This window comes from Abramis brama (assembly GCF_963993115.1).
Source record: "Abramis brama genome assembly, chromosome: 2".
NCBI lineage: Eukaryota > Metazoa > Chordata > Actinopteri > Cypriniformes > Leuciscidae > Abramis > Abramis brama.
In genome coordinates this window covers 54,386,642-54,413,168 of record NC_139964.1, presented here as the reverse complement: position 1 = coordinate 54,413,168, position 26,527 = coordinate 54,386,642, and the positions used below count along the sequence as shown (strand labels likewise).

The 26,527-nt window shown below is 36.2% G+C and overlaps 1 protein-coding gene across 3 annotated transcripts in view; it reads right to left on the bottom strand.

The window, feature by feature from the left end:
• Window positions 1–7,984: 7,984 nt before the first annotated feature.
• Window positions 7,985–26,527, bottom strand: part of klhl5 (kelch-like family member 5) — a 74,151-nt gene continuing 55,608 nt past the window's right edge. For all 3 annotated transcript variants that reach the window (XM_084106719.1, XM_084106720.1, XM_084106718.1), the window contains 6 exons: window positions 17,884–18,070; window positions 16,169–16,393; window positions 14,993–15,155; window positions 14,667–14,879; window positions 9,581–9,752; window positions 7,985–9,030 (listed from right to left, as the gene is read on the bottom strand). In XM_084106719.1, the coding sequence (XP_083962845.1) occupies window positions 8,974–9,030; window positions 9,581–9,752; window positions 14,667–14,879; window positions 14,993–15,155; window positions 16,169–16,393; window positions 17,884–18,070 (1,017 nt within the window). In that variant the 3' untranslated portion in view covers window positions 7,985–8,973. The remainder of the gene's footprint in view (window positions 9,031–9,580; window positions 9,753–14,666; window positions 14,880–14,992; window positions 15,156–16,168; window positions 16,394–17,883; window positions 18,071–26,527) is intronic.

The following is a 26,527-nucleotide window of genomic DNA, read 5'->3' as shown; positions in this document are numbered from 1 at the left end:
ATATCCTAGCTTTTTAATATTTAACCTAGCTTTGTAATCGTTAACATTTTCATAACTAGCTGTAATTTTATTACACAATTTTCTCAGTAACTGTAACTGATTACAGTTACATTTATTTTGTAATTAAATTGCGTAACTCAGTTACATGTAACTAGTTAGCTACTCCCCAACACTGTATATACATGGAGTGGTGGCTATGATGTCACAAGCAATGGCTATCTGCAGTGACGTGTTCTAAAACAGAATCTTCACTTTTGTCCATCATAGAGAAAAGGATGGTGTGTGTTGCAAAGTGTTGATTTTGGAGAAAGGAGAGAAAGAGAGTGTTTCATCAACTGTTACTGAGTTGGAGTTTTGATATCATCTTCTGAGAGAGAAACATCCTGCAGCAGTACAGTATTAACTATAGTAGAATTTTTTTACTTAATAAGTACAGCTGGAGCCATTTGCCCTGCTATGAAGTTTATGAGGTTTCAACTACCTGAGCAGTCTGCCTTTAGACAGCACACAGGCAAGGTTTTCTTTGGCCAGACTGCTGCTTTTGGTCAGAATGGTAGGTTAACTGTGCACCTATCATCCTCCATTGATAGACTGACCACAGCCTTCCAGAAGATGAATTTTGGGAAAGGAAGTGAAAGATTTGGAAGTGAGAGCAAACCCCTGCTCATGCTTTTGAGGGTGCTAAGACTGGAGCAAACAGCTTTAGGCAGCCAACTAAAGACCTATTCATTCCAGCTTATCAGAGAGAGGAGCCTATGGAAGTAGAGGCTTTGTATTCTCCTCCTCTTGAATTACCATCCCTTGTCTGTATCTCTGCCGATCATGATCCGCTCCTACAAGCGCTCTGCTTCTGACGCCTTCTGCAGAATGGTACAGTTACACCACAGTCCTGAGCTTAACTAAGGGCATTTTTTTAAAAGTAGAGTTCATTCTAATTCATTAAAGCTCTATTTGTGTTCATTTGAAGGGAATGGATACAGATGATATTCTGAAGATGGAACCACCCTATAAGAGACCTAGATGCTTCTTGGCCCCCACTGCAACTCCTCTGTGTTATTGTTTATTAAAAGAATGTGCATATTATTAATTTCATGAATTCAAGTTCATTTAATTACGACAGTCTCTGGGTATGTAATGTCTGTGCGTAGCAAAAAAAAAAAGAAATATTTTTATGACCAAAATATATAGAATATATTCTGAATAAATGTTGTAAATGGAAAAAAATATTCAGCAAAATTTAAATATATTTTCTTAAACCTTAAAATGCCAAAATATATAATAAAATGTACTTCAAGAGTAAATTTTATTTTCAGTCTTTACATTTGGGGTGAATGCAAAATGTTTTTTTTTTAATGTTTTTTTTTAAATATAAATGCTGTTTTATTTTACGTAGAAAATGTATAAAAAATTGAGAAAAAAATATGCATAAGGAGATATTTCAAGTTTATTTGTGCAGCAAATTTCACAATACATATTTTTTCAAAGCAGATTTACAGAAAATGCTTGTTTCAGTGTTACAAGTAATCTGTTATCAGCCAGAGATAAGTGTATCAAAGTAATGTCCATATGACAGTAATACATCTACAATATAGTGCATGAGCTATGCTTTGAAAGGGCAACAAAGTTTACACTCTTTCACCAGGGACATATACTGCATGTAAATGGCTTACTAAATTATTTTTGCAGGTTAAATTTAGATTTTACCATTACATTCTATAATAAATGACACGCATACTGTTATAAAGGCCTATTCAATCAGGCTTTGTTGGTACCATGACACTGTTCTTCAACTTTCTCTGTCAGCTCAGCCTTTTGATCCTTATTTTATGGAGCGCATGCACATGAAAGTGTGATATTAGTAGCAAACAGCCAATCACATGCCTTTTCACTTCTCGTGGGAGAATAAGCAAGATTATTTTCTCTCTTTTGCCAAATATTAAGAGATTAAAGTACATAAATGCATTTCTTGCTATCACTGCAAGTGAAAGTTATATAGTTGATCATATATATATAGGCTAGGTACTGTATACAGAGCTCATTTTTAAAGCTTTATCTACCGTTTCCAAATCTTATTTATATCACAAATTATCTGTATATATTTATGTTCATTCAAACTAAATATTTAGTAACAATTGTTAAACTTAAATGTATCATGTGTAATGGGTTAGGGGTAGCTAATAGTTATTTAAAACCTATAAAATAATTATAATCATTATTCATCTCTTAAAGCCAGAAAACTTTTACTATGTAGTGACCTTTAATTTGGAGCAAGAGAAACTGGGGGAGTGACTTTACTGCGTCAGACATTCATCACATCGGTTTGCAATCTCTTACCTAGAACATAACCTGACATGTGGAGCCGTGGAGCACAAGTTACTATGGCGGGGAACACCACTAAAAGGCGAGCCACTTTCATGGTGCCTCAAACCCAAACTAAACTGAAACATACCTGGCTATCCACCTATATGTATATATGTGTATACATATATAGGCTATATCCGTACATGTAGGCTATATTAAAATATATATATATATATTATTTTTTTATTTTTATTACTTGGATATATAGCCTACGTCACAAAAGACGACCGTAACTTCCATTTGTGCCCACTATAATTAATATAATTAATAAAATAAAATGTGCTGTGAATGTGATTGCATTACATATTATTGACTGCATGCATCAACTTGCATATAAATGGGTTAATGTACAATTTACCCTGAAAATGATTCTGCTTGGTTCATGAATGAGGCACAAAATGAATATATTTTGTAACACCTAATCTGTATGTGAATGAACACACACTTAGCTAAGTTAAAACTATTGCCACTCACTCAGTGCATTTATGTATCTCACAAAATAAATAATCCCATAAATGATCCCATAAAGATCAAGTAGCCACTAAACAATATATAATTTAATGTTGCATTTTCTGGAAAATGTATTACAGTGTTTTAAAATTGGCATGCAATTCTCTAGACTATTGAACCGAACTGAATCAACACTGAACTGACTTGAGCTAAATAATGACACTATTGGCTTGTTAGAGCTTCTTTAGAGCAGAATTTGAATTTGTTACTATTGTGAATCTGCTTTGAAACAATCTGTATTGTATAAAGCACTATATAAATAAAGGCGACTTGACTTGTATGTATATTTAATATTGTAAACTGTAGTCTACTGTAGAGAATGGTGTTTTGCGTAGTGCTTGCATCAGACTTGGCCTGAGGATTAGGTATAGGAGTGAATGGTTTCACTGAGTGGGCCTCAAGTACCACTTTGAAATTTTTTAAACTGTTATGTCCTGATCCTAGACCACTAGGGGTCAGTATAAGATGCTGTAAAATTTCAGATGTACAAATTTGACAGTGAACTGGGTGTAGAAGTAAATTTTAATAAGACACATACCCCAATTACATCAGCTTGATATTACACTGCTTCAGCCGATGTCCCTTAAAGGAGAACTTTTTTTGTACATTTGGAGTGCTGTCAATACAGAGAACAACGACAAAAATCGGTGTTGCCTACACCATGTTATCCTCTTTTTTAAATTTGCACCCTATTGACTTCAATAGGGCAAGTTTTAAACCTGCTTTTAGCCTCTTAACATCCTTGATGTGTCATTACAAGCGCTCATACCTGTATTTACATCCTGTTTTCGGTCGAAGTCCATAGTAATCGATTGTCGAGTTCACGCGCATAGGTTTAGTACCTATGATCACGCGCGTGAACTCGACAATCGATTACTTTTAAATACAGGTATGAGCGCTGGCTGAATTATTATCATTTTTATTCATATCTTTCACATCTACTGCAGTCAGATTGACCCGTGTTCACGCTGAAGGAATCACTCACATTGGCTGTGCACTTGTAATGACACATCAAGGATGTTAAGAGGCTAAAAGCAGGTTTAAAACTTGCCCTATTGAAGTCAACAGGGTGCAAATATAAAAAAGAGGATAACATGGTGTAGGCAACACCGATTTTTGTCGTTGTTCTCTGTATTGACAGCACTCCAAATGTACAAAAAAACCGGAGTTCTCCTTTAACTCTCAACATGAGTCACTATATCTGATTTACGTTTATCAAAAATAATGTTACTGCCTGATTGTAGCTGCCTGAAACATAAATATACTACCAGGCCCTAATATAGGCTTTCTCCTCCACTCCTCTCTGCCAGTTTGATCTGCCTAATAATAATAATAATAACAAGAGTGGAAGATTCATTTACAGTCCTCTGTTTTGGGTCATCAAGTTGTGGGGAAAAAAATTATAGTTTTAACTATTTTTGCCCGTACAAAAAAGTCAATTTTAAGTCAGCGGGGTTCAAAACTGAAACTAACTGATTTTTATTAAATGTAAAACAACAATTATAACAACAACAACAACAAAACCTTATTTTATGTTCCACAAAATACTGGCTTAGCAGTGTTATTTTAGCATTTAACCTTTTTAGCTTTAATTTATTTCTATTTCAGTTTTAGTTTTATTCATTTAGTAATGGCAACATTTCTCTGATTTTCATCTAATATTTATATTTTATTTTATTTCAATTAACTTTTTTTTTTCTTTTTTTAAATCTTTATTTTTAGTTAACAATAACATTGAGTTTTGGAGGGAGTATGATGAAAAAGTTTTTGGGTGAACTATCCCTTTAAGTCAATGACTGCACTGAGGGGAATGAGGGATGAATAATTTGAAGTTCAGCTGCGGCACTGACCCATCTTTAACTCTTTTCTTTTTCTAGTCAGAGTGATGGACGAGGGCATGACCTCAGATGTTTATCAGACCCAATGGTGAAGCTGCCCACCTCTCCCTGTCAGGTCTAATTTAGTTCTTCTGCAACCTGTATCACAGTTAAAATCAATGGGCCGTTGAGCCATTGTCCCAGGAGACCTGCCGCAGGCACACTAAAGCACAAACACAGGCCAAAATGACATTCTTTTACAGTTTAATAACCAAAAATATTCATAAATCAAACAAGTGTGAAATGTAAGAAAAACAGTTGCGTGGACAGCAATTCATATTACAATAAAAAAAAATGCTGTGCCTTCCATCATCATACAGGTAGCAAGCTCTGCACAAGTGAGAGATGCATCCATGATCATGACTACAACATATACATAACAATATGCAACAATATGCATAACATTAAGTAAGATTTCATTGTGAGGTCAGTCACTCTTTTCACTGATACAGCTCCCAATATTTAAGATGCAAAAGATGACAAATACAAAAAACAGTAGTGTATTCAGTGAGAATGTTGTACAATCAGATGTAATGCAGCCTCATGAATATATAAATATTCTAATCATATATGTGTGTGGGTGTTACGCCAGAGGTATTTACAATAAAATCAGTGGAATTCTCTCACAACGGAATGAAACGGCATCATTTTTTAAAAACAAACTGTTTACATGTTCCATAAGATTGAATTTAACATTTGTATAGAATAAGTATGTGCTCTATGTACACTGTACATGTTCACATGAGATTTTATTTTATTTTTTCTAGATACTGTGGTATCTTCTTATGATATATGTCCCCAATATGTATGGTATCCAAAGCAAATGAAGTATATCTGTGATTAGCCAATCAAACACCTGCTCTGGTGACTTGATTCTTTTAAAATATATTTAACATAAAAAAAAAATACTTAACCTCACAAAGGCTCTGCTTTGGCTGAATATGATTATGCTACAAGATCATATTTTAATATATGATGAGCTGTCAATAACAGAACACATATAAAGGGACCATGACACATTTGAAATATGCAATAATATATAAATAACTCTGACCGATATGATTTTTAGAGATGTAACGTGGATATTACCCTATCCTGTTCGCTCCCAACGAATCAAACCAATTCAACCCTTCCTTTGGGAAGTCTTTCATGTACTCATCTCATATCGCATAAAATATCATAGCTGCACAAGTATGATAAAATAATGTACATATATTACAGCTTAATGAAGAAATATAATAACAACAGCATGATGTAGAAAAAAGGCATTACAGCAACAATGGTGTTATAGTTTCTAATATCGACTGAATGAAGAGAATCTAATGTGAATATCCTAAATGGTATGTGGCGATCTCTGATCTCAACTGTTCCCTTATTTTGATTCTGTTTCTCTTTATATGCAAATCTATACATTTCCCGTTCTTCGTTTAAAACACTGAAAAGGATCTTGGGATTTAGAAAACTAGATCAAAATACCAAAACTGCTTTCTCCGACTTCTCAAGCTGCACTTTGTACTCAGTATGGGGTTTAAGAGTGTGCTACTAACAAACACACACGCAGAAACACACACACATACGTTTTATCGGGACATTCCATAGAGACAATGATTTTATACTGTCCAGACTGTATTCTGTCCTCTAACCTACCCATCATAGAAAATGTGATGCATTTTCACATTTTCAAAAAATATCACTTAGTATGATTTATAAGCTGTCCCCACAAGGACAAGGATTTGGGATATTGTTCCCATAATGTAGGGTTTACCAGGACCACACACACACACAACACACGATGCTTTCTCTTTTCATATAAGACAAACCCAGAGAGTCACAGGGAGTTACACACACACACACGTACACACACCTGACGGAAAACGAGAGAAAAAAATGACCAGACAGGAACAGATACCCTGGAAACCAGACATGCTGTAGTTTTTATAAACAAACGGATGCACTGAAGCGATCAAAAGAGTTGGTTTAAAACTCTGCTTTTAAATTCGCTTCCGATTCTGCATCTAACAGCACAAACACACGCACACAAAAACAAACATTTCATCTCACCATCAAAGAAAATGCTCTGGGTATACTGCAAAAAAAATAGATTTTCTTAAATCAATATTTTTGTTTTACACCATCCTTTGAACATTCAAAATTTACTTGGGAAGCAAAACAGTCCAATCTATTTTCTTAAACCCATTGGAAAATTGTTTTTCATTGTTTAATGCATAAACCATGCTATATTTGGCTACATTTACACTTAAAAAAACTGCCAATGGCGTAAGAACCATGACATTTATTCCAGATACATTCTCTGAAAGCAAGCCTTAATTTCTTATACAATTTTACTTTTCAAATCAAGTTATTTTGTAAGAATGTTCAGATATTTTTACTAAAAAACAGTGACAAAAATACTGTTTATGAAAATGATTTTGCAGTGCACACAAGGGAGGAAATGTTAGAAAAATGATTAAATGGGTAAAAATAATATCCCAAGACTGCACTTTAAAAGGTCTCTCAAAACTGAATATTCATGTTTCATCCTGATTAACTTGATATTTCCCAGGTATTTGTGGTGCACTGAAAGATGGAATATGGGATGTCAATTTAAATGGTGATTAATCTGGTATTTTTGCCTCCCCAGCAGAATTTATTTCTATTAAATGGACAGTGACCTAGAATCAAGCTGTTATTGTGGAGATGAATCACTGTGCAAAAATAGAAATACTATAAATAAAGCATTGTGTAAGCCATGAGGAAAAACCCCACAATAACGATTATTTACAGATCTTTTTTAATCTTTTGCTAAAGCCTTCCTTTACTCAGCAGGGGAACAGCTATAGAAATCTCAGTTTGTCTGGTTAACTTCCTCCGCTGAGTAATGGGATGCGTTTCTAAATTCAAAAACTAGAAAGAATGATTCAGAGTTCTGAATATGCATTAGACCTTGTTATGATGTTCTTTCTCTGAGCTTGAAGCAAGCTGGGAATAAGGGCACAGTATAATGAAGGATTGTGTTACTCCCTTGTAGGTATAATTACCATATTCGCATGCAATATTGCTGATATGCTCTAACTGTGGGCAGGTGAATTAAATATAAATAGAAAACATACTCGCTCACAATGGGATGATAATGTCAAAGTGATCTCCACTCTCAGCATGCGGCCTGATTTCCATCTCTTGTCTTCCTTCCCAATTGTGGTCCTTCTATCCATAGCTTCCTCTCTCTTATCTTTTCTCCTCATACTTTCCATTGTATTTGCCTGTCTAATATAGACGCATTTGCTAGATTTAATGTGATTCGATCAGTACTGTTTGATCAAATCTCAAAATCTCTTTTCTGCTACAGGACTGTTGTTCTGACCTGTTCTGTAAGAAAATCAGCATGCTTAGTGAATACAACTAAATCTAATCAAGAACCGCGGTCACCCTTGATTTCACTGTTAAAACGGTAATAATAATGCTTGATTTTAAAATAGATGGAAGGAAATACACACACATACATACACAGTACAATCCTTGTCTGGTTCTCTCTCCAGCACTCTTTTTCCCTAGAGACACTTTACTGCACTCCGGCTATTCTTAGACGACAGACCATTTCTACAGAGAAAATATGGCTGTGCACATTACAGTTATGTTTTAATTGACTCTCTCTTAATAATTCTTTATCATTACCACTCTGTTTCTTCTCTTTGATGTATTAAATATTGTAGTTTTAAATCCAGCTGTTAATAAGCCACCAAAGTAACTATCTAGATGTAATAATTAATTGCAAATTGCCATTCAAAAGTTTGGGATCAGTAAGATTTGTTTAAATATATTTTTTAAAGTCGTCTTTTATTATATGGGTAACCAAACAGTTGATGGGCCCCATTGACTTCCATGGTATAGAGGGAGAGTAAATGATGACAGAATTTTAATTGTGGGTGAACTATCCCTTTAATGCATCTTTGCTGAATAAAAGAGAATAAATAAATAAAAAAATCTTTTTATATAGCTACATATACTATATAGCTATATTTACTATATATAGTATAGTAAATGCATACCAGAAGGCATAAAGGAAGACCACAGTTGAGTATTCAGCTGTATGTCAGTAAGTGTGATATTCTCTGCTCTGGTCAGCAGAAGCTCAGATCTGCCTGACTCTGGAAACACTACAACAAGAGCACTGGAGGCTTGTACTGCAGGATGGTCACCATGGAGATGATTGACAGCAGGAGGCATTTCAAAGCTTTACAGCAACCACACAAGCTCCGGCTCGACCCAAACACAACGGCGCCACCTGGAACAAAAACACAAATCCCAATTAGAGAGAATGGATTCGACTTCACAAACGGTCTCTTCGGCGGTGCATTTATGGGATTGATGTTCTCTCTGTCAACACACACTGCTTTGTTTGCTCCCTCTCCCCCTCACATACACTTATATGTAAACATACATCGTCACCCACACACATCCCGAGGCTTGTTTTTTTACAAACGAAACAATATGAACTCTCAGCATGTGGCCGAAGGAAATGTCGCCTAAAAACATAATGAGAAACGAAGCCCAGGAGAAATCAGGCGGTTGCTATAGCGCGAGGTAATAACAGACGCTGTGATGCAGAGAAGAGCTGTGCTTCTGTCAAAATGATGGAGGCCCTGCATTTACATAATGAACAAACAGCACCGTAAACAAACAGCGGCAGGAGGAACGAGGCAGAATCAAACCGTAACAGAAAACGGAGCTGTTTCTTGTACGTGCGACATGAAGGGAACAGAAGTTGGATGAATAATGTAAATGTGCATATATTAGAAGAAAGTCAGGCAGATGGACAAACACAAAGTGTTTACCTGCGTCCACTCATTGGTTTGAGGATCGTAGGCTTCCACTGTGTTCAGGTACACCTGACCATCATAACCACCGACAGCATAAAGACGGTCCCCAAGAAGACACACGCCAACGGCGTCTCTGCTGAGGCTCATGGGAGCTACTGCTGTCCACATGTCCGTCTTCGGGTCGTACCTGAAAGAAGTCGTAAATAAAAGTAATTATATAGACAGGAAAAATCAGCCATGTTGTTTTATAAATATATTCTCTAGATTTATATTTCACTAGACCTTGCCATCTCTATAATACCTCATGTCAAGTCAAGTCAAGTCAAGTCTAGTCACATTTATTTATATAGCGCTTTTTACAATACAGATTGTTTTAAAGCAGCTTTACAGAGATAACAGGAAAATAATGTCACAGTCCAGCTTAAATAAGTTCAGTGATGTTTCATTTTTGTTTTAAAAGAAGTTATCAATTTAGTTCATTTAAATATATATATATATATATATAGATAGGAGAGATATAGATAACCCCCCCCCAATATTTAAATCTATGCATTACAACCCCCCCAATATTTATACCATGATCACATGAAAAATATGCAGACCCAAACTTCAGCCCCCCCAATGTTCAAACCAAATCTACACCCTTGTATATATATATATATTAATATATATAGCCGCTCTGGAGCAAACCGTGATGTCATCGTCCAGCTCAGTTCAGTTTTTGTATAATAGAGTCAATGCAGGCAGATCGATATTACTGTTGAATATTAAATTAAATTTTACATTTAATGTCCCCAACTAAGCAAGCCAAGCCAATGGCAACAAAGGTGGAAAAAGGCGACAGTGGCAAGGAACCAAAACTCCATCAGGTTATGGAGTTATGGAGCTCAAGTCATATAATTTCCTTTTGTCTCTTTTCTGTCAACAATATAGTCATCAATAAAGTACCCATATTAGACTTGCACACAAATACATTAATATTTCAAATCTTAAATTTAAATATAACAAATCAATCGTAGCTGTGAAAACATCTTCAAATTGAATTGTACAATTAAACCCTGATGTGCCATCATTTTCACCACCCTGAATAATTTTGACCCAATAAAGTATAAAAATTTGTTTAGTTTACCACTTTATTAACCCTACAAGGGGCAATAATAATAGGGCTTAAAACACACATAACAGACTTATCTCAGACATATCCAAACACATAACCATATTAAAACAAATGAACCATATTAAAATATGAATAAATCACAATACGTATTACTTACAACATGCTTCAAAATAAATTATAAAAAGTTGTTGTACTCGTTTAGGAGAAAACAGCGTTGGTGAAAAGTGCTTGAAACGAAGCATGAGAAATGTGATGCATGAAGAAAAAAAAAATTAATTTTGGAATATTTTTTTTGTGCGTTATTTATGTACAGTCTGTAATGTTCTCAAATTATTAATAATATGTGAAAATATTTTTAATTGTATTTAGGATACATAAAATGCTAGTTATGAAATAAGAAAAAAAAATCCATTTTATTTTAAAAATGTCATTTTTACCAAAAAATAATATTTCTGTCATTTCCACAACAGAATTCTATTGAATACAATATAAGAGTTCATCTAGCAAAAGTTCACAGTCCACAAGAAAGACCCATACAGCATGCAGTATATGGGATGAGTTGATAAATATAAATATACTACCATTCAAAATTTGTGTTCAGTATTTTCTTTAAATTAAATTATTACATTTATTCAGTAAAATTCTGTTAAAATTATTAACACACCTGCCCCGCCCCCAAATCTACGTAGTTCATCTTACATTGCATAGTTGATTGGTGATGAACATGAAGCAGGGCAACAACTCACTGCGTGATGTAGCCAATAGAATGGCTGTTGAAGCCTAAAACTTTATGTGTAATAATTCGTTCATGATGTTGAATAAAAAAAAAAACATTCTAAAGCTACTTTTTGCAATGTATATTTGATGCTTTTTTTCATTTAACACAATAATGACTTTAAATTATCTTTTGGGGGTAATTTCAGAGCCAAATTTGATGTGTGATTAGATTAATTAATCACCACATCGTGTAAAAATATATTACAAAATGTTTATTTCAAATAAATGGTGTTATTTTGAACTTTCTATTCATCAAAGAATCCTAGAAAACAAGCATCACGGTTTCCAAAAAAATATTGAGCACATTGAGCACCAATTAGCATATTAGAAATGAGAATCATTTCTGAAGGATCATGTGACACTGAAGACTGGAGCAATGATGCTGAAAATTCAGCTTTGCCATCACAGGAATAAATTACATTTTGAAATATATTAAAATAAATAGTTATTTTAAATTGTATTAATATTTCACAATTGTACCGTTACTACCATATTGTACTGTTATTACTGTATTTGACTAAATAAATACAGCTTTGGTGAGCATAAGAGACTTAGTTCAAAAACAAAAGAAATCTGTAATGAGAAAAACTGTGCAGCTAAACAGGTGAGAAAGACATGCAGGAAGGAAACGTGTGTCTGTTCAGTCTCCTTTCTGTCAGAAGTCCCGTCGAGCAAACTTTGACTGACAGAGACTGAGAGCAGTCAGGGTGCAAGAAGTGTTCAGCAGACAGACAGCTCTTTTAAACAAAGATGCAACAGGGGCAGAGAGACAGACAGATGAGAGAAGATGATGAGCACGAGTCAGTCACACTAAAGACCAAATACATTCTAAGTTCTATTCTAAGTGTTTCCAAGACATGGCCAAGAGGAAATCATGCTCAGGGGCCACTAACCACCCAGAAAAAGCATCCTGGCAGGCTTAAAAGTACATAAAAAGCAGCTCATAAAATCTAAATGTTGTGGAGCATGGTGTTCCTTCTCCTGGAAAAGAGCTTTTATCTGTTCATTTATTTGGAAACTCACTAGGATAAAACAACCCTTTCTTCACAAGTTCATGCATAAATCACAAGTGGGATTTTACCTAAGCTCCTGTTCAAATGGATTCTCTCAATTTTTCATTAATACCCAAGCTCCCGTGTCATGTGGTGCTCAGACAGTGTGATGAAGGAATAAATGGCACTTCACACACGGGCTTCACTCATCATGAACTTGCTGCTGTCCAAATCAATAGACTCAAACACATAACACGCTGGCACATTTCAGAAGTGCAACTTAAGCAACGTGATCAATTACTAGAATGTGTCAAAGACTAGTATGATGCTAATAAAAACTCTATATAAGAACAATACAATAATAATACATAGTAAATGATGTTTCATCTCTTACGTAGGATCACATTTAATACTTTCTGTAATCAAGGGATAACCAATGAGGTTTTGTCTTTCTAGCTCAAAACAGTGAGAATGAAGCTGTGCTAAAATGGTTGTTTTTATGACACTTTAAGGACATTTTAATGGTCTCTAAATGATACACACAAAAAAATAACTCTACAGAGATCATGTGGCAATGAATTTCAGAATACTTTATCAGACTTTGCACATTCCCCAACTTTCAACTATGAAACAATTACAAAGGAAATATCTCATAGCCTTCAGTAACCTGCACTACCCTAAGTTTGTACTGTGCTCATTGAGTCAGTTTCTCTTTAGGGACTCATCTGTAGCACTTTGATGTAAACACATTTGTTCTGGGATTGCTATATTGTCTTCTTCATCTTCGCCTTGGGCTTTGAGACCTAACCATAACATATGACTGTTTGTAGTGACATATACTGGTATTTGCCACCTACACAAGAATGAGAAACTTCTTGTCTTTCTTTGGAGGTCATAAATATTGAGTTTAAGACTAGCAGAGTTTCTCAACTGGTGGGTTGTGAGACAAAAATAGGTCTCAAGTCTGTAACTAAACCATTTAATTGCCCCAAAAAAAAATGTAATAGGGAGAAGAAAACGCCATGAACTCCATCTCAATTGTTGAACTCCATCTCATAGGGCTGCACAATTAGCAATTTTTCTGATAAAAATTGTGATTTAAAAATTTCTAAATATTTTTTATATCATTATTAGTATTAAAGCTACAATATGTAATTTATTTCGCCGCTAGGGGTCACTAACCTCTTACAATAACCAAGGCGTAGGTTGATGACGCATAAGCGGAATTATGGACCTTGTCGTCATGCTGATGGATCTAAAAATGTTTATGGATGAGTGAATACATTGATGTTTTTAACATGACTGTGGTATGAAGCAGGGCGCGATTGCTAATGAGAGACCGATATCAGCGCCACAACGCGAGTCCCGTGGATATAAAATAATAAGGACATTTCATTCTACCAAACTACCCGCAAGTGCTAAATTAATACTCACACAGGTCAGTTTATTTGACTAATTAAACTTGTGTGGTAACGCATCGCTGTTTCACTTGGTCTACACTATCACACTAAACTGCATTTGAGAGTGTTGAAAGTTATAATGTTATTCTATGTGTTAGTTTGTTGGCTGTATGAGACTAGCAGTAAGCTAGATCAACATTAGAATAACATACTGATCATATTCTAACATTTCATCATGTTGAGCTATATAACATTGATTACTTTTAAGTACATTTGCTCACCTGTCTAATAAGGTACATGCAAGAGTGGCGCCAAGTCCAAGTTAGTCGCGGACGTGGAGCTCTCAGCATCTCGAAAACGGCATTCTGATATTGATCCTCGTTTTAGTTCTCCTTTTGTCCCAAAGTCTGCTTGCCATGGTCCATAATATTTGAACGAAACAACAACAACGTGAGCTGTTTTTTTAGATGTAACGCAGTTGCCCACGTCTGTCGCCATGGTTGCTATGGCAGTACAAGCAGAAACCAGGGATAACGCAGATATTACGGCATTGACAGGCAACAAGTGAACAGGGACGGGCACTTTTTAAAATTGTGAATTTCTCTGAATTTACAAATTCTTGGAAACACTTAGGATAATGGAAGTACACAATTGAAAGAAATATATAACACCGTGCAAGTGGTTTTTGGATATTTTGATAAAAAATGTAAAAATTATTACATATTGTAGCTTTAAAGCTTATCTTTTGTTGACAACAGCCGGTTTATAAGAACATTGACCCCCGTTTCTGTCCCTTTGATTTCAGCCCTTTTTACCTTTCGACACAGTCTGACAGTCGAGATGCTAAGCTTGAGGCTGGGGCATCATGTCCACCGATCGCATACAGAAAGCCATTCCACGTCGCTACGCCAACACCGCCTCTGCGTTTAGACATGGGAGCGCAGCTGCTCCATTTGTTGGTGTGAGGATCGAAACACTCCACTGATTTCAGACATGAACTTCCATCCCGGCCACCCACAGCATACAGCCTTAAAAAGAGAGACAGATAATGAGAATTATAGATTAAACAGACAGACAACATTTTAATGGCATACATGAGGTCTGTTCAATTAGAAACACATTTTTCACTTTCTATGCTTACTTGCTGTTTAAAACTGCAACTCCCACAGTGCTTCGAGGTGTTGCCATGGATGCAACGAAGCTCCATTGGCGAGCTTGAGGGTCCCAACGTTCCACTGTGCTGAGATAACTCCAACCATCATGGCCTCCTACTGCATACATGGGGCCTTCTAACACTGCAACACCTACAAACACATGATCACAGATCGTATAAGCTTTCGTTTGGCTTTCAAGCTAAATTCAAGTGTGCAATATGCTTGAAAATATCATGAAGGGTCCAATGATTTCTACAATGCGGAAAACATGGATGGACAGAATTTATGGTATAACATGGAATGTCATGAAATTTGGTCAAATTTGTATGAATAAATCAAAAGTAGGGCTATAGACTTCAAATTGTGATATGGACTAGTGTCTGTGAATAGAACACCACAAAAAGACTGCCAAGTCTCCATGTTCTGCGTGTCTTTGTGTAAATGGACAGCATAGTCTCATCTACTATAAACATACTCAAGCACGTGTGGCGCTTGCGGTGTTTTCAGCGTCTGCAGTCTCACTATATGAGGACATGAACACACAAACTTCACCAACAGAGATGCTGTGGGAGTCACTTCACCAGCATTTCACAATTTCATTTGATAAAACTATTGTCAAATACACATTAAAACTCAAAGATCTTCACTGCCAAACAAAAAGTTCAGTTTAACTTGAAGAAATTATGACAGAAATATCTCACTATTTTACAGTAGAAAGTACTTATAATAACAATAACAAAATAGTTACAGTTTATTAAAACATTACTTTTAAGGAATCACAGCACTTTGTTCGCCCAAAATTGAAAGGTATTGTTCAAATTTCAGTAGATTATACAGGTATTTTAAAGATTTATACACATTTATAAATATGAATTAAATTGTTAAAATTTTAGGCATTCATTTGATTACCATTATTTTTTAAATCATAAAACACAGGATCCAGAAAAATTTAAATGGACAGAATTTCTGAAAAAGTAAAACATTTCATAGTAGACTATTATTGTTAAAATTGTAATAATTAACAAAGAACCGTAAATTTGGTTTAAAAAAAAAAAGGATTTTATAGGGCCAAAAATATTGTGTCAAGCAATCAAGAAACATAATTCAAGTGAATGACAATAAAAACTACAATGTCGACACTAAATGCAAATGTTATTCCTCACCTAGGCCGTGTCTATGCGTGGACATGGGGGGCATGACGCTCCAGCTCTTGCTGCGGGGGTTGTAACATTCCACTGTGTTGAGAGTCTTGAGGCCATCTCGTCCTCCAACCACATACAGGCGGTCGTCGAGAACCGCCACGCCGAACTGCAGCCTTCTTCCACTCATAACAGCCACCTGCCGCCATGTGTCCCTCCGCAAACAATACTGCTCAATACTAGTGGCCCCTTTAAAAACAATTACAATAATTTATGAAGACATCTGTTCATCAGCAGGTCCCATCTGAATTCCCAAACATATACAAGAATTCAGATACCTTCCCTATTGATATAGAGAACAAATGAAGCTCTTTAAAGTCTTGATTGTTACAGATAAGCAGAAATCTGAAAAAAAAAGTAATTTATTAAAGGCAGGGTAGGTGATTTGTTCCAGAAACATTTTTTTGTTATGCTGGTTGAAAGTATCTTCACATCCTGATAGCAATCACTAAGTTAAGTGGTCTAAATGTATATATATATATATATATATATATATATAATCTGTGGGAGGTGTAGGACCATAAAATGTTTGCAATTATTGCATTCGATCTCCTACCTGCCTGTCACCGTACACATTTTATATATTTTCATACCTCCACGTCAGTCACCGAGCACCGCAGCCAAAAAAGCAGCCACCTTTTACAGTTCCTCCTTAACCAAAACAACAAGCTTATGCTGCGTTCCTCTGTGTTGAAGTCACCATGATTCTTTTCTAGACAATTGGCTAGTTGGCTTCTAAAAATGTACAGTAATTGCATGGAATGAGTAAGATTCAAAAACCTTGTGAACCTAGTTTTACAGACAGCAAAAACTCCCATTCGTTTTCTCCATAAAGAACTTGTTTTATTGTTTTTTTTTAACCATAAGCTGTGAGGTTAATATATTATAATCATTGTGTTCCACAGAAGCAATAAGTCAGTGCTACATCAACAGAATTTAAATATATATATGTTTAATAGCCAAATTCCTGGCAAAGTGTTTTACATTATATGATTATGTAATTTGCGGTGCTTCATGGACTGCGAAGTTCCAATGGACTTCCTCTGATTTTTAAATACGTTTTTGCTTCAAATCCAAGTTTGTAATGTTGTGATTCATCTCAGAGCTGGGTGATCTGGTTAATGCCTTGGAACTCTTTATTGAAAAATATGATGAAATCCCAATAGGGAACATGAATGGAACCAAGTGGGCGGTCACTGTGGCACTCTATACACCACTCATTACAAACTATGAATCATGTGAATCACCTATTGACCATGATTCACCATCTCTATGAATTCAGCCAAGACTATTCACCTTCAGCCTCATTAAACATAATACATACTTCAGGTCTTGCTACTGAAAAAGCTTTTCTGCAAGTGTGTAACAGATCAGACCTTTCACCATAAAGAGGACACAACACTAATTTAAATACAAATTCTGTCTCACTTTTGGCCTATTTAAATGTAAACCACTTACTGTTTAAAGCACTATTAATTCAAATGACTCGACTATCCTGTTAAAATGGAAATGTCTCAGCAGTCTATTGCATTAATGGAGAAAATCTGACAGGTAGAGTGAATGAGGGAGAAATGAAGAGGAGGGGTTACCTTGTTATCAGCCCAGATAACATTTAAAACAAAAAAATTCAAGGCATTTAGAACTATAGAAATAACATAAAAATGATATGAAAAGAATACCTTTTGTGGCATCCATGCCACCCACGGCGAAAAGTGCCCCTACAGTGGCCTTGCGTGGACGTGTTCTCGGGCTCTGGAGGAGAGGCCGTCTCTCTGGCAACAAATGATACTTCATGGCCTCCATCACCAGCCGCTGACACTCCACGCTGTCCCTTAGCAATGGATTCGCCTCCATATCGGCTAAAAACTGCATCAAGAAAAGACAATAACTGTATGACCCAAAAACTACAGATTAAACATCTATCTATCATCAATCTATTAGAGTTCTAATCTATTATAAATAATAAAATATTTATGTTTAGTGGAGGGGGTTAATACCTTGCTATTCTTAACATGCTATTCCAGTTTTGCAATGTACAAACTGAAGGCTATGACAACAAATGTTTCTATACATTGTGAGCAAAAAATGTCTTAAAATAAGCTTTACATTATAAAAACAGATGGCTTGTCTTCAGTTTTGAATCAGAAACGTGGTTTAATTCACTATATTAAAAACAATAACAAAGAAAAGCAGGAGCACAAACTAAGTGTTAACTGGTAAAAAGTAAAATCTACAGCAGGAACACATTCACGAAATGAGTTCTTTTTCACATCGTATTGCGGACAAATACACACAGCATTATGTCAAAATGCCTGTCAAGGCACAGTCGTTTATGTCTTAAGTGAACATAAACAGCTGAGAAAGAAATCAGATGTGTATCATTATATTGGATCCGTGCAATATGTCTTAAAGTGACAGCAGCCTAATAAACATGCTGATGTCTGTTTCAGTGTTCATCAAACAACTAATGAAAAAGAGAAAATTACTCACTGCTCTTGACTGAATAACTTTTGTAGCTTTAACAAGGATTAATCTACATTTAATTTATACAGTGAAGACTATACATTGTCATTTTACTTTTAATTATTCTATGTATGTACCTGAATACTACTGTCAGACCTAACTGAAAACCTTAAAGCACTGTTTATTTAATTTGTATATGTGTATTACTATTTGTGCTATTACTTGCCATTTGTTTATTTGTTCTTATTTTATAACTGACTGTTCACTTTTCTTTAGTAAAGTTTGAACTTTATATTAGTTAGGCTAGTAGTTTTTGCTGTGGTATCACAATCGGACTCAAGAATTGTGAAATTTCACTGGTATCTAAAATGTAGGTGTCATAATAAGCTTATTAATTAGAGTACAAGTTTACGTCTACAAAAAATAACTTTTGGTAACACTTTATAATAAGTATACAGTAATAAAATACTAACAAATAATTTGCAAACTATTAGTTTATAGTTAATTCATAGTTAATATATTAAAACAAATAGTGAGTTTTTTCAAGTAGATAAAATCCCTGGATTTATATCAAATTACATATTACAAATTACCCTTTACAGTCACTGCTCTAAAAAAAAAAAAAAAAAAAAAACTTATGTTACATGTGGAATTCTAAACGCAAAGACCCAATTAAACAGACTCAAGCCTCAAATGCCCTGCCCTAAACTCACGTGATTGGTTATGCTAATGTTGCAAAATGTATTATACTTATTTTTTACTTGGTTTCCTTGATTTTATCCCTGCATAATAAACTAGGATAAAAACACTTCAGCTCACTTCAGGGCACCTTGGTGTTTACTGTAAACCCACTGCTGTTCAATTGCTTCTCTAAAAACTGAAATCACATCAGTCACATCAGAGCTGCTTGCCAACTTCAAGATGTTGATTTATGCTGGAGAAGATTAGTTTTAAGATTAGCTAAAAGCTTTAAACCTTCCAGACAGGAAGGGTATTTATAAGAGTGACCAAGACACCAGTCACAACACTGACAGTTTGGAGAGTTCTTTTGTCTGAAATGAACAAAACATCAGAGATTTGGCATCTGCAAGGGAGTGGTAAGAAGAAAACATCAGCGTAACCATGATAGAAATGATCATCCAAAATCTACCGGTTGACAAATTTCTACCGGTTTATTGTGTCTATGGTATATCGCCCGTAAAAAAAACTTGACAAATAGGAACTCTTTATCCAATTAGGTAGAGTTGGGGCAAATTTGAATTAAAAAAATGGTCAAAGATTTCACAAACTTAAGTGCAAAGCTACTCCAGGCAAAGACTCAAAAAGAATGAAAATCTAAGGCCTTCATCCTCGATAAATGAATAAAACATTTTTGATATACAGTATGAATTTATTTTATTTATTGATTTACAAATAAATTATGACAAACGACAAATTATGTTTTCAGATGCTAATCCATTGTACTTGTAAACACTACAATTCTAAAGATTGGGGTCAGTTGGATTTTACATTTTTGAAAGAAGTCTCTTATGCTCACCAAGGCTGCATTTATTTAACCAAAAATATTTTCATACTGTGAAATATTATTACAGTTTAAATAATTTATCTATTTTAATATATTTTCCAATTGTATCTATTCCGGTGATGGCAAAGTGTCACAAGGATGAAGATGAAGACGGACGACAGGATTATAAAACATAAACAAGGTTTTATTAAACTAGAAGGTAGCAAATGTAACAGCATATGTAACAGCGTGTGTACAATATGCGAACAATAACCGACAACTAAAGACTGAACACAGAGGAACTAAATACACAGAGGTAACAAACTAAATGATGTGCAGCAGTGGTGGAAGATTAGGGTCCATGGGAACAAATGAGTGGCGGGAAACAAAGACAAAGAAACATGTGACTGATGATAACAAACTGAAAGTCCATGAAAGTGAAACTAAAGATGAGTTAGTCCAGATATCCGTGACAGAACGCCCCCTCCCAGTAGGCGCAACCTTGCACTGTAGTAGCAGAGGTGAAGGAGGGATGGATGGGGCTTTGGAGGTGTCCGAGGCAATGACACAGTGAAGACAGAAGATGATGAGGGGATGGTGCAATACGGACGACAATACCCAGGCGGCGATGAAGGGCGTCCAACGGCACAGACCCAGAGACGACAGCCCATGGCGGAGTCGAGGGAGGGAGGAGAGAAGTGACTTGGAGGCTGACGTCAACTAGGGGACGACTGACAGAGGCGGAGCCGATGGATCCCAGGGCGCAGACCGAGGACTGAGGCGATGCCAGTGTGATGGAGAACCGAGGCGTACCCGAAGGGTAGGAGGAGCCCGCTGCAGCCGTAAGGGTGGATGAACGGAGTGTAGCGGAAGGTCTGCAAGTCTGTGGTGGAGGTGGGTGGTGTGACAACTGACCAAGGGGAGTCGGTGGGACGAGAGAACCCGGTGGAGCTGTAAGGCTGATGGTATCTGCTGGAGCCGAAGGTGGGAGGAGACAAGGTGGAGCTGACAGGTTGTCGGGCCGAGACGAAGCGAGATGATCTGAGGCTGGACATGAGTGCTTGGCACTGCAGGAGATAGTGAAGGGATGCAAACCTCCAACAGAGGCAGGGCTGGAGGACTGGCTGAGCAGGGTGGTGACGGAAGGCAGATGAAGGCTAGACAGGGTTGAAGGTAATAATATTGTTCATGCAGGTGTCTGTGAAACAGCGATGAACGTTCCGATGAAACCGATAAATAGTCCATAGTGCTCTCCAGAAACAATGATGAAAAAACAGAAATGGGGTGGGATAGGGTGGGAGATGATACCTCCATGCTGAAGTCCATCAGCTAGTCCTCAGTCTCTGCCTCGCCACAGATGTCGTGGGCTCACACCCCTGGTCAGACGAGGGTGCGAGTGTCGGCACTGTCCACTTGTCCTCGGGTTCTGGCTGACGCGTCGCAGCGGGTGGTAGCTCCCCATCTGCGAGGGGCTCACACGATTCCACATTGGTCGATGGTTGTGAAACAGGCTCTGGGTCTGGCTATGTTCTGGTCCGGGGGTAGACACTCTCTAAACACCGGATGATAGCTTCCCTCCAGTTTAGTCCAGAGGTGTCTAGGAGGTCTATGGGGTGATGGTAATTCGCTCCGATCAAAAACAATGACTTCAGGGTCTAGTCGTCGAAGGGGCTTGGTGACAGAAGTTTCCAGGAGAAACAAAAAAATCCAGGGTTTCAAGAGCGATCGCAGCGAATTTGGCTGCATAATCCATTTGGTCAGTTATTCTGTCACAAGGATGAAGATGAAGACAGATGACAGGATTATAAAACATAAACAAGGTTTTATTAAACTAGAAGGTAGCAAATGTAACAGCATGTGTAACACGCACACACAAATAACCGACAACTAAAGACTGAACACAGAGGAACTAAATACACAGAGATAAACTAAATGATGTGCAGCAGTGGTGGAAGATTAGGGTGCATGGGAATAGATGAGTGGCGGGAAACAAAGACAAAGAAACTTGTGACTTATGACAACAAAAACTGAAAGTCCATGAAATTGAAACTAAAGATGAGTGAGTCCAAATAACCGTGACACAAAGCTGAATTTTCAGCAGTCATTGCTCCAGTGTTTACTCCTTGAATGCTAGTGTATATAACATGGAACTCAATGAATGATTATCAATGACTCCAAAGTATTGACAGTTTGTTTACATTTTTTGTGAAATAAAACAAAAAACAAAATAGTCACTATAAATGGGCAAGTGTCTCCCAATCACCCATTGTTCACTGACCATCTGATTTCTCAGAGGGTCAGTGGGGGGGAATCAAAATGTTAAATTATGTTACATTAAAAAATGTAAATACTTTTTTAAAGCTTAGTTTTGGCATTCAAATAACATAATACATTTTTTTCTGATTACCTATAATACAACACATTTCTGACTGGAGATCTTTAAACACCATAGCCACAAAGAGCTACAGAATAGGTTCCAAATTGAACCCTTACCCTCACTCACTTAAAGATACACTTTGATAACCTGAAAGTAGTGAATCCTTCCCAGCTTCTCAGACCTTGAGGGGAGGACTCTGGGGACAGAATGAAGAGAGGAAACAAGCTTCTGATGAAACTTCTGACAAAAGGTCCAACCTACATTCCTTTTAAAAAAAGAGGGAATCCCAGTGAGAGACAGAGCTAGTGTCCCTCTGGGTCTCTAACAGAGTTCAGATACTCTTATATAGGCAACAACTCCTGAGCAAACAAGCTTTTAAGAAGCTAAAACACACACACACACACACACACACACGCATGCACACACATACACACACACACACACACACACACACAAAAAACCTGTTTCCTGCTGCAAGTTCTAAGAAACTCTAAATCATTACCGGCTCATACATAAACACCACACAGGACATTCTTTATTCTTTTTGCTCTTGTGTCTCTCTTTTTCTCGTAATCCTATTCAAATTACACCTCTCGTGGCCGTTAACGAGTGTTCGTTCATCACATTCATCCTCTCATCTGCCCTGTTTATCTCCTCTCTCAGCTCGGCTAGTGAATAGAGAAGGTTTTAATTAGAGGAGCATCTTGGATAGTCACAATAATAATACTGGCTTAATGAATTCTGCTGTAGTGATATGGCCCTATAGAGACACTCAATAAGTACAACATACCCTGGGTCCAAACTTAGCTTCTCACCACACCTGCTAAGGGCAAGAGAATTGGGAAAAGCATCCATAATTATTTATTTTTATGTTAGATATAAAAATGTACAATCGTGCAGGTCAGACAATCATTCTTAGTGATGCACCAAAATTTTGGCAAACAGAAATACTGAATTTTCAGTTGAGGCTGAAATGGTTTTGGAGGGCTGAAATCATTGACTGAAACAGTAGCGCTTCTCTGATGGTGCGTTTTGACTGTGTCATTGTCTGTGCACAAAATGTGGATAAGCTACAACAGGCAAACATGTCAGCCTGTGTTGATGACAGGGCTGAGTTGACCATATCAATTTCAAAATTTTAATCGATCTCTTTATTTTGATGAACTGAGATCTTTTAGTCTATACTGTTCTCAGTTGAGGCATAAACAAAAATATTGTAGCGTGCATACCATACAATAATCGCAATAAGCTGTTGGCTTTGTTACTTTTGATATAAAACAATTAAAGTAGTTGATGCTCTTTAAGGTGGCGTGATAGATCATGATAGATGGATCATCTCTTCCTCTTCACTAGTTATAGCACGAAATAAACATGAATGAACATCAGAAGGTACATCAGAAATGTATTGTGTCTAATGTAATCGCTAATTAGAATTGTTCCCTAACTTTCGCAACTAACTGAAATAAATCAGTTGTAGTTAAAGTAATAAAATGACTAAAACTGAAATAAAAATAAAGCTGAATGGAAATTGAAAACTGAAAATATATATTAAAAAAAAATATATATATATATATATATTAATAAATAATAGAACATGAAGAAGTACTAAAATATCACTGGTATATTCATATACATAAACAACATTTATACACATAGTATACAAATTTGCAAAAACATTCACATGCATACAGTATGCGCGTACACCATCAGTCAGTACCATCTCACTGAATCCATAATCACATCCATCACTGCGCTCAGAGTTTTCTTGTTAGAGCTCCAATATCCCACCCATTCAACACCACCTCCACCTCCTCAGTCTCTGCTTTCACCTCCCTCCCACTCTCCATTTATCTCCACTCCACCCTTTCTCTTCTCCTCTTTGTGCTAAAAACAAAAGCTAATCATTGCCACCTCTTTCATAAAAGTGCCCATGTCACATAGAATGAACAATCACATCTGTCATGGAACAAAATCGATCATCTCCACTGAACGTGAATACTGAGGATATGTGTGGAAGAGAAATGAATGTTCCTGAGTTAGGACGGCTGGACGGTGGCTTAGAAAGGCCTTTTTTTTCTTCACTGGGAAGCACAGAACAACCTGCAATTTACATTTAGATGGAACTGAACGAACTCTGCTCAGCCAGCCACGAGTGGGAGAACGCTCATCTGGAATTATTTAAATATTTCTCTTTTTTTCACCTTAGAAAAAAGGGGGGAAGAGAGAAATAGAAAGGTAGAAGAAGAGAAAAAGCGAGAAGAGGGAGTTCAGTGGAATTCATCATGCATTAAGAATCTTGACGAGAAAGAAGGCAAGGTCAATTAAACTGTATATCAATTTAAATATCATGTTCTGAGGCCACAGACTGAGCGCTTGACAATAACATTAAAACCCTGCAGTAGGGCTGCACAATCACATACATAACCAAGATTAAATATTGTGAAAATTGTCTAGTTCTTTGGCATCAAAATATCTATTTACAGTATAATGTGTTTTTAATGACAACCAATGCTATTGCACGGGTTGTAAGTGGTCTAACTCATAAATGTTTGTTTTATTTTACATTTATGCATTTGGCAGAAGCTTTTACCTAAAGCAACTTGCATTCAAGGTATATATTTTGATCATTTATGCATTCCCTGGGAATTGACCCCATGACCTTAGTGTTGAAAGTGCCATGCCATGTACAGTAGTTGTACTTCTAATTTATGCTTTACTTCTAATAGCTTTACAACCAAAGCAAAAACCATTTATTTGCAAATTATTTGGATTCACTAGAGCATTTGTAGTTTCATTTAAAATATACAAACTACAATATGCACTGCCAGAGAGCAATGCAACAAAACTGCAACTCTCCTATATAATCACAGTGTACTGTAAATAAGGCAAAATATGAATAACATTGTTGTGCAGTAAATTCTGTTAAAGTTGAGCGGTTAACAATTTTCTTGATTTACAGCAATATATAAAAAGCAATTAAGTAATTCAGGAACACAGTTCTCAGCTTTGAGATATATAGCATAAAGAAGGCATGCTAAATAAAACAATGCTCCATACAACATAACACAAATACAAAAAGTATTTCAATTCTATCAATCACAATGAATAATCATGATTATAATATCAAGGTAAATAATCAACAATTATAATTTTTGCCACACAGCCCTGCACTGCAACATTTAAAAAAAAACAAAAAAACATTTAAATTAATTTTAAAGATGTAGAAGGCAACAACAACAAACCATTTCTGTGTAAGAAGTGAAGAATGTGATAAGAGAAAAAAAGGCACAGCAACATCCTCCTTATCACACTCTCCAGGCTCCAAAAGCATCTCATCATTGAGTAAACAGTCTCAGAGCAGAACCAGCTGAACAGAACTGACCTTCACACACACATAAAGACCAGAGATACTATAAGGGCAAACGCGTAAATGCAAAGGCTTCTAGCTACACAAGCTCAATTTTACACATTAACACATTTCAAAATGCGTCAGAATGCCACTATGTGCTGGGTTCCATAATAGGAATTTTAGTGATCTGAATTATTGGTAACACTTTACAATGAGGTTGTTACTTAATGCATTAGTTAACATGAACAAAACCTGAACAACAGCTCTGTTCAGAATTATTTAATCTTTATTAATGTTACCTTGTACATATACTATTGCACCTATTGCTGTGTAACACACGAATAAACCTTATTGGTTCTTGCGGAAGCTCAAACGTGCTGCGTGTCAAACGTGCTGCATGTCAAGTGAACATGCTTGAGCTTCCGTTTATCATAACTGATGTGTAAGTTAATGAATGTTTATATGTGAATAAAAGCCTTAAATTAAATCTGTTCATCTTTTATAGCGATCGAGTCTTGTCAGAAAATTTGGACTAAATCGCTCCATATGGATTAGATTTACGATCTCTTTATGAACTTTTTGAAGCTTCAAAGTAGAAGAAAGCTCTCAAATTTCATCAAAAATATCTTC